Source organism: Dendrobium catenatum, unplaced genomic scaffold (assembly GCF_001605985.2).
Source record: "Dendrobium catenatum unplaced genomic scaffold, ASM160598v2 original_scaffold_246180, whole genome shotgun sequence".
Taxonomy (NCBI): Eukaryota; Viridiplantae; Streptophyta; class Magnoliopsida; order Asparagales; family Orchidaceae; genus Dendrobium; species Dendrobium catenatum.
Window position 1 is genome coordinate 151,917 of NW_021564586.1, and position 13,378 is coordinate 165,294.

The 13,378-nt window shown below is 39.8% G+C and overlaps 1 protein-coding gene across 3 annotated transcripts in view; it reads right to left on the bottom strand.

Annotated features, from left to right (window-relative positions):
* LOC110112752 (coilin) overlaps window positions 1-13,378 on the bottom strand; it is a 145,426-nt gene that overhangs the window by 80,042 nt on the left and 52,006 nt on the right. For all 3 annotated transcript variants that reach the window (XM_020845065.2, XM_028692638.1, XM_028692639.1), the window contains one exon: window positions 6,355-6,490. In XM_020845065.2, coding sequence (XP_020700724.1) covers window positions 6,355-6,490 — 136 coding nt within the window. The remainder of the gene's footprint in view (window positions 1-6,354; window positions 6,491-13,378) is intronic.

Below are 13,378 nucleotides of genomic sequence, written 5' to 3' on the forward strand. Positions count from 1 at the left end.
GTCCTTGACTAAAGCTAGTACATCAACCATCTGTGAATATATCTAAAAGAGCTATGATGAAAGAGAGCTAGTGTGACATCTAAGCAAATCTTTTGGAGATCCACTAGATGAAAACCCTAGTGTGACATCTAGAACAAATATTTAGAGATCTACAGGGTCAATCAGCATACAACAAACGTGGCTCGCTCCAGACGCCTACCACATTTGTTGGGGGGTATTTGCTGACCTGCTAAGATAAAAAAAATACAAACCTTACCTACTCTCTGCCATCCCGCACGTCGCACGTCGAGGCCAAGTCTTGCGTAATTTCTCCCCATGATCGTTGCACTACTCGTTTTGAGTCGTTAAAAGGCTCGAGGCAACGAGGCCTTCGGCCTCTTCTCTTCGACGCGATTCCTCTCTCCCTCTTCGTCTCCTTCCTTGTCGCTCGACTTGGCTCCCTCGACGACTTGCTCTTCTAGCCGGATCGAAAGTGAGGACACTTTGGTCGGAAGCCACAACGAGAGCTCGCTTGCTGTGGAGGATTGGAATTTACGATATTTCGATCGGACGAAACCCAAGGAGCTCACCTCCTCTTCATCTCCTTCAGAGCCGATCGAATTCGCTCCTTCGAAGATATTCCCATCATGTTACGATCGGAATCCGACATTTTAATCGGATAGAGGAACGGGAGCTCGCCGCCTCCTTCCTGCTGTTCGACTTCACTTGCTCGACGACGTTCCCTTCAGTCGGATCGAAAGAAAGAATGAGAGCTCGCCAGCTGTCGAAGGAACTTTCTCCCCACCGCGCGTTCCTTCGGCCCCTCTACGTTGCCCGACTCCACCCCTTTAACGACTTTCCCTCCCCTGTGGATCGGAAGTTACCACATTTTGATCGGAAGCAACAACATGAGCCCGTCGGCTGTGAAGGTAACTTTCTCCCTTGTGGGAGCCTCTTCGGCAGAGTCCCGTAATTATGCCAAATCAGAGAAGTGAAGGAAAAGAGATGAAGTGTTTAGTTAATTTTAATTATAGTTAATCTCATTTAATCATAATTAATGTTAATTATAATAAAATTAATTAATTATATTCATTTATTTCTTTAAATTATCATTATTTATTATTAATTAGTTATAATTATTTTAAGTTAATTAATATTAATTAATTATAATTAAGTAAAATTAATTATGTTAATTAATGCCAATAATTATAATTAATTATTATAATTAATTATGATTTAATTGTAAATAAATGTAATTAATTAAACATGAATATAATTATAATTAATTATAGTTAACTAATATTAATAAATAAAAGAAATGCCCCTCTTGCCTTGACTTGCGTGTCGGGCCGGCAAACCACCTATGCACGCCTTTGTTGAGCGTAGTAGAAGGGAACCCGGTGCGACATCTACGACGAGGTAAGCGAGCGACCCCTCGCCCTCCTTCCTTGACTTGCGTGTCAAGCCGGCAAACCACCTAAGCACGCCTTTGTTGAGCGTGGTAGGAGGGAACCCAGTACGACGCACACGACGAGGCCAGGTAAGCCTGGTGCACTCTTTTCTTAGCTTGGCCGGAACAATTCATAAGTACCCCCGAGCGGAGGGAAAGAAATCTGCTCTTTTCTTGTAACAGGTACCGAAGATCCCATGTACGCCTTTGTTGCGCGTGGTGGGAAGAAAGATCATGGCCGCGGTGTCCTCGAAAGAGGACACCTACTATGCACGCCTTTATTGCGCATGGTGGGAAAGGCCCAATTTTCCGTAGTTTTTCCCTAAACGGGAGAGATGCTAGGAGGCTGTCGAAATTTCGGGTGAAATGTTACTATACTCGGACCTGTTTTGAACTCAAAAAAGAACAAAGATATGGACTCAAATTGAACATTTGAACTTGCGTAAAGATCTGACTTGGACCATAAAGGACTTGTACTTGAAGAAGAATAGTGAACTTGGGACCTAAATCAGAACAAAACCTAAATGATTTCTAATTTTCAAATCCAAATGAAATAAAATTAAATTGGGGGCTGAAATCAAATCAATTCGAACATATAATTGAACTTGCAAGGACTTCAGAAGATTCTGAACTCGTACTTGAACTCGGACTATACGACATTGAGCGAGGACTTGTAAGCTTGATGAATTCAAGTTTGAATGAAACTGAACTGGGACTCATACACATGCAAAGAACAAAACTTGGATCACACACGAGGAAACTCAAACTACAAGACCTCAATGCATGCAAATAAAGAATGAAGTGGACTCTTATAACAAGTCCTTACGAGATCGGAGGCATCATATCTGCAAGAACAACGAATGGCTGCAGAATGTACGAATGTCCCTCCGGCATGCACTATTGGAACCTCCTACAACAATCCCTACAAGTGCCTGTAGATTGAGATGGCAACGCTGACACCCAATAATGGAAAAACTCGCCCCTACAAACAAGTACAATCATTAAACCACCTGAGATTGGTGAAATGTGGGCATGATGTAGGCAACAATGGTTCTTCTATGAACATCTCTAGGAGCTCGTAGTCGATACAACGGTCCCCTACAAATGAATACTTGTGAATAACAACAGTGGATACATAGTGGGTGCAACGGACCACTATGGGCACAAGTACAAATATTATCGACGACAATGGGGATAAAGATCTACAAGTACGTAGAGTACGAAGACAACCCGGCGTACGAAAAGGGACACCCCCTAATAGAACGGAAAGAAAGTTTAAGAAAATTCGAACTAAACTTCCCGGTGTCCCAAAATTCCTCCTCGATCCTGTACTCAGGAAGGAAAACAACTCTGGTATCCACAAACATCGGAAATGTCAAGTATATTACACTAAAGACTCTGGAAGGAGTTCTTTCCAAAGCAGTGGTCACGAACTTCAAAGAAGTCCCCTCCCCGGTGAATGAGAAAGTGGAGTTAACATCAAGACTATAACGCCACCGGATCTGCAACACTTGCACAAGCATATAGAAGGCGTCTACAATCTACAATGCATGCCACCGGATCCGCAACACTCGTACTAGTGGACAGAAGACGTGTATAAGCTCTTAAATGAAAAGTTGTGTGCATCCAAACGATAGTTACATGCACAATTATAATTATTTCAAAGTACCCCTGCACGTGCACTATAAATTGTATACACATAGGTACACTAAAGGAGAAAATATAATCTCAACCCGTATGGGCCCCGACGAGCGTGTTGTAGGAATACACGTGACGTCTAGGGATGCTGCGCGGGTCGATAAGTGAATTCAAGTTCAAACTCGATCCTTCTATACGGGTCAATAGAAGTCAACAGGGTTCAAACCAACAAACCCGTATCTCTACGTATATGATCGACGACTAGCTTTAATCGAAATTTCTTTCTCGTGATCAGGAGGGGTAATTAACTATAGGAGCTTGCGCCTATAGGAAACCAGAACTCAGATCATAAAGTCCTCAAAATATGAAGGTGAAATCTCTGGGTAGTGTCTTATCTACAAACTCATCTACCTTCCAAAATTTACCTCGGAACTAATTCCGTTAAAACTCCCCTCGCCGAAGAAAAAGCAAAGCACAATCAATCACGCGGCGAGGAGGTCGGGGCCGAATTTTTGGAGCCCACAAAATCCAACACTCCTATACGCGTTAAAATCCTCTCCGGATCCTCACATGAGAACCAACAACTGAAAACCACCAAATTTTGTTGTTTTGCAAAGAGGACAGCTGACAAGGTATTTTTGGGAGAGCAAAAATCAAAGTTTCTAAGTACCTAAGGCTTGGAGGCGTCAACCACACATCAATTGGCCTTAGGGGACCCTAGGTTTCACTAAGTTTTAGGATTTTACCACACCTGGGCTGTCCAAGCGCTCCAAATTCCTGTCCAAGCTACTGTCCAAGCTCCAATTCAAGTTTTAATTGTTGTCTAAGCTCCGCTTCAAGCTCCAAGTCGCTATCCAAGGTGTTCCCAAGCTTTCAAACCAGTGTTTGGGAGGCTTAGAAGACTTCTCTTATTGCTTGGAAGTTCCTAACAACTCCCTTGACCGTTATGAACTCGCCGGAGATGAAGGAAGAAGAAGAGAAAACCCCAAGATCAACTGGCGAGACTAGCCGTGGAAGGGCTTAGCATAGGCAGGTGCTCCTCCGCGCGAACTGGGTCGTGAACGGGTCTGGGACGAACGTCGGGTCTATTCCGTGTGAACTTGGTCGCGGGCAGGAGTTCGTGCCCCCTTCTCCTTAGGCTGGAAGATCCGCACGCGATCTAATTCCTCCTTGTAGAGGCGCATGCAAACGACCTCAATCAGCCTGGAAGGATCTAATGCAAGAGGTCTCTTCTTCCTTTGTCTGGGACGAACGGAGGAACAAGGTGGAAGAGTCCCGCCTCCACCTTACTCTCTCTGGTGCTCTCTCTTGCTCTTGCTCAGGGCAGACAGACACGGGGGACCCGAATGAGGCTCCCTTTCAATCTCCCGTTGTATATGGGACGGACATGCCCATGCCTACTCGAGCATTTTTGCCACAGAATGAGACTTTTGCCGCATGAGATAAGAGATCTTCGCGATCTCTCTGTTGTAGCTACCCGCGAGAATCGAAGCCTGAGGGATAACGGCCGCAAAATTTGAAAATCAAGATGTAGCCGTTGGATGCAAGGACTAATTTGGAAGAGTCAATTGGGCTAACTTGAATCCAAATTGAACTCGATTCGAACCAGTTTGAGCCGATTCGCATCCGATTAAGGCTGATCAAGTCAATTTTGCAAATTTGAATTTGAATTATGTCGAATTTGGTTCAACGAAGCTCGATTGAGTTTGATTTGATTTGATCCGATTTTTATCTAAATTAAATTAAATTTGATTTAATTTAAATAAATTAAGGTTTAATTTAATGAAGTTAAAGTTTAATTTCGATAAATCGGGGTCCGATTTTGCTTCGACGGCGTTCAAATGAGTGGGTCGAACATTACCGAGCCTAGTCGGGCTCGAGTCGACTCGATCCGGGCTGGAATTTCGTCGATGTGAAAATATATGTCAACGCTAAGAGTACAAAAGTTTTGTAATCTAGTGAGATTATTTAGTGAAATTTAGCCAAAAGTTGGCAAAGCATGGACCTAAGTCGGCGTTAGGTCTCGGTCAAACGATGCAATAATATTGTGCTTGTTGTCTCTCATTATGTTCCTTAGGGGCCACACCACCAACGCCTCTAGCAATTAAAGCCTGATTCCAACAAGGATATCGAGCATTATGTAGCACATCTGCTACTAATCACACCATTAGGCCATGATATTACCCTCTTTTCCAAGCAATTTTAACTTGAATAATGTAGAAATTATAACAGCAAACTCTATTAGGAGAGAATTCTTTAAGCTACGTTTGGTTACCCGGAACCTTTTGTAAAAGGTAGTTTTAAAAACATTGGTTGAGAGAATGGAAGTTTGTAACGGAGAAGCACATATCAAAAAAACTTTTAAAAACAATAAAAAAATGCTGTTTTGTAAAAAAACATTTTAACAAAATGTCACCTTCAAACAACAATTCAAAAATAACTTTTCCATGTCGACGGAAAGACAAAATTAAGCTGTTCCAAACGACCCTTAAATTGGCATAAAAAAGCTCAATGAGGTGGGATTACTGATCGTCCTTTTGTCTTCCTCATATTTCCACATATCTCTAGACGTTCATTTTCATCTTTATTCAAAACGAATTGCAATTTCTTCCTGCTCATCAATTTTTTCCATGTTTTCTCATCCTTCGACTCATCAGCATGCATAAACGACATCTCAAAGCGTGAGATTGGGCGAACACTGATTTCTTATGGGAAATTTTGGGGTAAATACCGGTAATGGTGAAATAAACGTTTTATGTGCAGCAAAACTTCGAACAAACAGACGAAGTGTAAAACAAGGCCAAGGCAAATTAACGGAGATGAAAGATCAAAGCAAATAACGTCCACCCCAAACCAGTTGTTAGACGTGAACCTCCCAGCATCCCTGGATAACGAGCAAATTTTCCTCAATATAAAGCCATCCAAAGGCAGGTAGAGTTTCACCACAGTACACCATCTTCTCGTAGCCCTAAGACTAGTCCCTGATACTCTTTCAACTCTGCCATTACATCTCCCTAGCGAGTGAAGATAGAGTATGTAACCCTCTGCAAACTCTTGGGCATTCCACTCTAATAAAATTAAGCAAATGTGGTGCGTAAAGCAGAACCTATCAAGGTCTAAAACAGCAAGAGCCAAGTGAAAGTTTAAGAACAACCATTCCAACAGCCAAATGTAAAATAATATTATCAGCACAAAAAAATATTTAAGTTCAATTGTTTGAATATTTAAAACTAACAAAGCTTTTATGCAGATATTAAAGAGAAATGAGGAAGCCTTATGATTGATACCAGAAGACTCAAAATGAATATGACCAGGAACTACAACATGAACAATTTCTTCATCCGCATCGGTATTCTGGTCATCATTTGCATATTTTGGTTCCTTTTTCTGGTTGTCACCTTCCGAGAATTCAGAAACAATAACCTGCAAATTCAAATATAAGCATTACTTTCCTATATGACTTACCAAATAAGTTAGGTCTTGCTATTCGCCGCATACATGCGTGCGTGTACTCTTGCACTGATAGTGAGATGCACGCTGCAATTCAAAAGGTATGAAGACTTCTATGCTCACAGATTGTTTTTTAATAATGAGGAACTCAAATGATATATCACACCTGTTCACCTTAATTTAAATTTCCAGAGCTTACAAAGTCAAAATAGAAAAAAATAAGTCAATTTTGACAATCAATTAGAATATGATGTAAATGTGACTCCTGGAATGCATAGCAGATTCAGCATCCATGACACTTCACTCTATGTAGAAACTTTTGAATTAAATGAAAATCTAATCAGATATTTATAGTAGGTAAGAACAAGAGTGATCACAAGACTTGAAATTATCTAAGAAAATCTGTTGCTTCTGGATGACATTTTTAACAAAAATTTCATGTAACATTATTTAATAGCCATGGTACACTGACGGAAACACATAAGACTTAATCCCATTTTCCTTTTTACATGAGAAATATCAACAATGGTCACTTGCATATTTCACTATGAAGTTCAATCTATTTGCAAGAAGAATCTTGATGCATTTAGAACTAGAATTTCGCATGCACACACAAAAATACAATTAAAATGTATTAGCCATCCATTTCTCTACCAAATATCATCTATTTTATAAATTGAATTTTGACCAAAGAGATATCAAAATAAAAAACCAAGATTGTTGATGATGATTTTAATTGGCTAAACATTAAAAGAGTCCTAATATGATTTGGAGATCAAATCAGCACCAAAAATAGCCACTAGAACAAATTCAACACCAAACAACAAAAAACAGCCACCAAAATCAAGAAAAAAATAGCAATGGCATGCAAGAACAATACTAATAAAGCTGAAATAATAACCTTCAATCAAAAGAGACACAAAATACAATTGATTCCTTGTACAAGAGGAGAATCGGCTCTCTTTCAATTCCTAGCAGCAACTAGGAACCCAAAACAGCCAAGAAAACTACTCATGAAATTTCTTCACTTAAACCCTCCATACAAACTTTCCACCTTAAAACCAGCCATATTCCCACCATAAATGCGCCTCACATTTTCTCTAATGATCTCCCCTTAATCCTTCTCCCTCTGTAGGACTGAAAAGTGATGTTGGGACCCATAAAATAGAAGCCTTTTGGCTCCTAGAATTCCACTGAGCAGGTGGGGTCCATAGCCGCATCAATACTCTCCCAAAACTCACCTTATCCTCAAGATGAAAATCAAGGAACTGCCTCTGGATAGTGTTGTAGGCTTCCCACGTCGCTCAAACTCTGGTAGATTCTTCCACTTGATTAACACTTCCCTAATCCTCTTGTCTCTTTGGCGCACCCCCTGTACCTTCAATGGTTCTAATATTATCTCTATATCTTTTGACATTGTAGTCGGTAGTGCGGGCGAGAGTGTATGGCCTCCAATGGCTCGTCTCAACTGCGGCACATGAAATATTTGATGGATGGCTAAAGTTGGTGGCAATAGTAGGCAATAGGAGACCACGCCAATGTGCTACACAGCCTCCTAGGGCCCAATGTATCGGGGGGATAGCTTATCATTCCTCCGTCGAGCTAGAGTCATCTGCCTATAAGGTTGGATCTCAAGATAAACTCTGTCCCCAACTCAAACTGCACATCCTCTTATGTTTGTCTCCCTTCATCATAAATTGTTGTGCACAGTAGATGTCACCTCAATTCTTCCAAGAGCTTATCTCTTTCTTCCAAGTACTGCTCCACTAACGACATAGGTGTGTTGACATGCCCATAATGTAGCATATTAGATGGATCCCTCTCGTATAATATTTTAAATGGTGTTATCTGGACTGTTGTATGATATGAAATGTTATAACAGCACTCTGCCAAGGCTAATCATTTGGCTCACATCTTTAGTGTAACCGAGACAAAGCAACGAAGATAGTATCCACACTATGATTCACCACCTCCATCTCGCCATCTTTCTGTGAGTGGTAAGCAGTACTCCACTTTAGGATAGTCTGATGTATCTTGAATAGCTCCATCCAAAAATAGCTCAGAAAGAACTTGTCTAGATCGGACATTATGGACTCAGGTTTACCATGCAAACGGAGAACCTCGCTAATGAAAAGACTTCCACAGACATCGCAGTGTATGGGTGGCGTAAGGGAATGAAATGAGCATATTTTGTCAATCTGTCCGCCATCACCAGAATGATAATGAATCCTTCTAACATAGGCAATCCCTCAATGAATTCCATAGTCACCTCTTCCCACACCTTATCGGGCAAAACCTAAAGGAAGTAAAAGACCACCTAGAGCTATAAGCTGGTATTTATGTCTCTGGCATACATCACAACTGGCCATCATCTTCTCCACATCCTTCTGGATGACCACACAGTACATCTCTGCTACCAGTTGATGATATAACTTTTGGATTCCCGAATGTCCCAAATAGTTGTGCCATGAAACTCATGCAACAAGGGATGTGTGGTTATGTCCATGAAAGCACAAACCATCCTGATATAGCAGCTTCTGACCCACCAAGGAGTAACCAAGATGATTGTCCCTATTCTGCAATAAATCTCCTCTTATTTTACTTAACTCTTCATCATGCTCGCTCTCTTGCTTCAAGACCTCCCAATCCACCACCATGGAAACCGATAAAATCATAACCTGGGGGTCTTCACTACGCTTAAAGAGAGCATTTACATCTTTAGTTTCCAACCAAGGCGTGTATTGGATCTCAAAATCATACCGCAACAACTTGGAAAGCCACCGCTGATGCTCCTCTGTCACCATTCTCTGCTCCAACAAGAACTTCAAACTCCTCTACTCGATCTTGACTAAGAAGTGTCGTCCAAACAAGTAAGGCCGACACTTTTGAATTTCTAACACTACACCATCAATTCCTTTTCATGTACAGATTTCAGTTTGGCCATAATCAACAACACTTAGCTAAAATAAGCTATGGCCCTATGCCCTTACATGAGAACTACTCCCAATTAATAGCCTGATGCATCAGTCACTACTAGAAATGGCTAGCTGAAATTTGGTAGTGCTAACATGGACTTGTCATGGCTTTCTTCAGCTGCTCAAATGTCTGGGTGGCCGTCTCCCCCCCCCCCCAATTTAAAATTGTCCCTCTTCAATTGCTATGTCAACAATCAGGCTATAGAGTTGTATGACTTTACAAACTTCCAGTAATATCATGTGCGTCCCAATAACCACCTTACCCCCTTTAGGGTTTTAGGCACTAGCCACTCCACCATTACTTATATCTTTTAGTTGGATCCACTGACATTTCACCCTGAAACAATGTGTCCCAAGTACTCCACCCTCTGCAACGCAAAAGAGCACTTATTCAAGTTGGCATATAGTATGTGTTCCTTCAAAGTTCCCAAAACCATCCCTAATTGCTCCAACTGCTCCTCTGACTTGCTATCGATAAGGATGTCATTAAAGAATACCAGAGTAAACCTTCGAAGATAAGGCCTTAACACCCTATTCATGGGCATTAGTGAGGCCAAAAGGCATCATTAAGAACTCATAGTACCTCTCATGAGTTCTGAAATCTGTATTGTGGGAGTACTCTGGTCGCATTCTGATTTGGTGATACTCAGACTTCAAATAGATCTTTGAGAACACCACCGAGCCATGAAACTCATCTAGCTACTCATCAATGACTGGTATGAGAAATTTGTCTAGTATAGACTCCTTGTTCAAGGCATGATAATCTACATAGCATCTCCAACTGTTATCCTTCTTCACTAGCAACATGGGTCTAGAAAATGGACTAACATTGGGCTTGATGATCTCAACTTCAAGCACTCCTAAATCATCCAATCAATCTCATCCTTTTGGACCTATGGGTAGCGGTATGGTCGGACATTAATGGGAGAAACTCCTTAATGATAATATCTTGCTCATGCTCCCGTGCAGGAGGAAATCATTTGGGAGGTTGGAATACCTCACAGATCTGTTGGAGAAGCGACTGAACAACTTCTAGAATAGCCTCTCTCCCGGGTACCTCCACCAAGCTTTGGAGCTCCACCAAGAATCCCACTCTTTCACCCTGCATGGCATGCGCCATGATTTTCAAGTAAACCATTACTTTGAATAAACTAGGGTCTTCCTTAATCACCATCTTTCTCCTCTCCACCTTCTTCTCCATAGCTAAGGCCTTCTAGTCTACATTGGTCTCCCCCAAGGTTTGTAATCACTTCATACCCAAGATCAAATCCATACTTCCCAACTCCAGTGGAAAAAAATCCTCCTTAATGTGAATCCCCTACAACTTCACCACCAATCCCTAACAGATAAACCTGCTCTTCCCCACCTTCCCTGTGCCAATCATCACCCCAAAGCAAGTTGTATCTACCATCTTTAGCCCCAGCTAGCCCTACTATTCAACAAAATTACACTACTTCCTTGCCTATCTATTCCATCATCTTCATAGTGTGATTCGGGGTGGATCCCATTATATAATTTAATGAAACCTACACCAGCTCCAAGTGTAAGGGCTCTTCTTCCTCTGCCACTTATCCATCTACCTCTACTCCGCCCATCTCCTCCTCATTAAAAAACAAAAAGGACCTACAAGGTGCGATTTTAACACATTTGGCCAAGTGAAAACTTCTCTTCACATCTAAACTATAGCCCCTTGGCCTGTTTGTCCTGCAACTCCGTATCAATCATCCATTTAAAGTTTCCTCCCAGCCAAGCTTTCAAACCTTTCTTCGTTGGAGCTTCCTTTTGACCCAATATAGTGAGCATCCTAGGTGTAAGGAAGGTGTTTGCCGTGTGGTAGAAACCTCCAATACTACCCCTTTTGCTACTCCTCTCAAGTGAGTTCTTGTTCTCTATCAACTAGGCTAACTCTATAGCATGTCCCAAGTCACATGGTCTTGCTACCCACACAACGGCTATCAACTCTAGTTTGAACCCCTTCATGAAATTTCTCTCTAACACCATCTCCGATAATTTCTCGAAACATCCCGACAGAAGCTCAAATCTCTCCAGGTACTCCATTCCCACATGTGTCAAAGTAAAGAACTGCTCAGAATAGCCCCACTCTTGTTTGGTTCGAAAGAGCTCCCATAAACGGCCCTTGAATTGTTACAGCTCATTTTGACTCCCTAAAGTAAATCTAGAGTATAACAAAGAAGGGGAATCTGAACAGATATTCTTCTTATTAACACCAATTTTGAGCTACCTCTATCATAATCAAGGAGAAAGAAATAGCTTATTTAGAATATCTTAATATATCAAGCTATATAGCTAAAAACAGAGAGCATATGTAATATACTTCAAATAAAAAACACATCTCAAATAAAATAAAGAGCTTTACTAACTTTCAAAATTTACTTACATCATCAAAAATGTTTGTAGAGCTCCTACTCAAATTTGTTTGTACACCCACAAGTATATATACACAAAAAGAGTAGTCAATTATCATACCTACCATACCACTAGCTCATTCCCCTTACATGCAGAACAACCACTGCTAATGAGTCAAGACTCAATAAATACGCAAGCAATGTATAAAGAATAATAATAACATTTTGACAATTGACTTAAAACAATTGTAAATTCCATGGGGTCATAAAAATACATAGCATCATCTTCAGTATTGTTTAATTTACAATACATTTATACAAGTCATATAATAGCTATATACTTTTGCATTCTTCCATCTTTCTAATTCAAGATTGAGTCTGAATTCTCGTATTTTAGAATTGAAATTGTTCTCTCATTCAAGATTGGATTTGAATTCCCAACTTTTAGAATTTCAAGAGTGTATGCTTATCTTGTCAGGTATTTCGTCTTTACTTATGCAGGCATATCCACCATTATGACTTATTTCACTTTTTCATCAACATTCACTTTTCATAATAATACAATGTGCTAATGTAATCATTACTACTTAATGAATCAATAAACTGGAATAAACTAAAATGAATACTATCATAATATAACAAATATAAATTTGCAATTATATAAAATTGTACTATTTCCTATGCATCGTTTGAGTATCTCACCTCATTTTTTTAAAAAAGTCAGGTAACTTTGTTCAGCTAAAGTACCCAGACTAATTTTTCTTTGTATACCACCTCTATTACACTATTTCATTCAATTCAACCTACTCTCTTTCCTCTCTTTTCCTAATGAAATCAAATTACTAATTTTAGCAATACAAATTTTAGCCATATAGATTGCTTAATTGCAGATTTCTGAATACAATTTCAGATTTCTGAAATTGTATTTATAAATATGAATTTGCCATACAATAGATTTCAATATTACTTGCCATACAACAGATTTATAAATATTAATTACTGATTTCAGTGAATTCCTAAATAATTTCTTGTCTTATTACCTAAGAAATCAACAGCAATATCTGCAACAATCTTCCACAGCAGCCCCACCTCTTCCAGTTCCCCGCTCACCTGAAACCCACGGTAATAAGACAAACTAATATAATAATAACATTAGAGTGCTTTAGGCAAACTAATATAATAATAACACTAAATCCACCTAATATTTCCCAAGGTAAATCTCAGCCGCTGATTATAACCTTTGTTATCCAGCCTTTACATGTCTATGTAAGTGGTTAAGCAACAGGAATATAAATAAAATAATGAAATGACTGTTAAGTAGTTAAGTCATTGCTATTCGTTATAAATTAATAGTTAATTAACTTAGTTTTAATTTGACTTTTATTGAAATGTTAAACAGCTATTCATTAAATAGTTATGCATATACAATTAGATTAATCTTTAAATATACTTCTATAGTAAGTTTATGCTTACATTATTTTGAACAGTTTAGGTATTATAATTTACCCCTCCTTATTTAA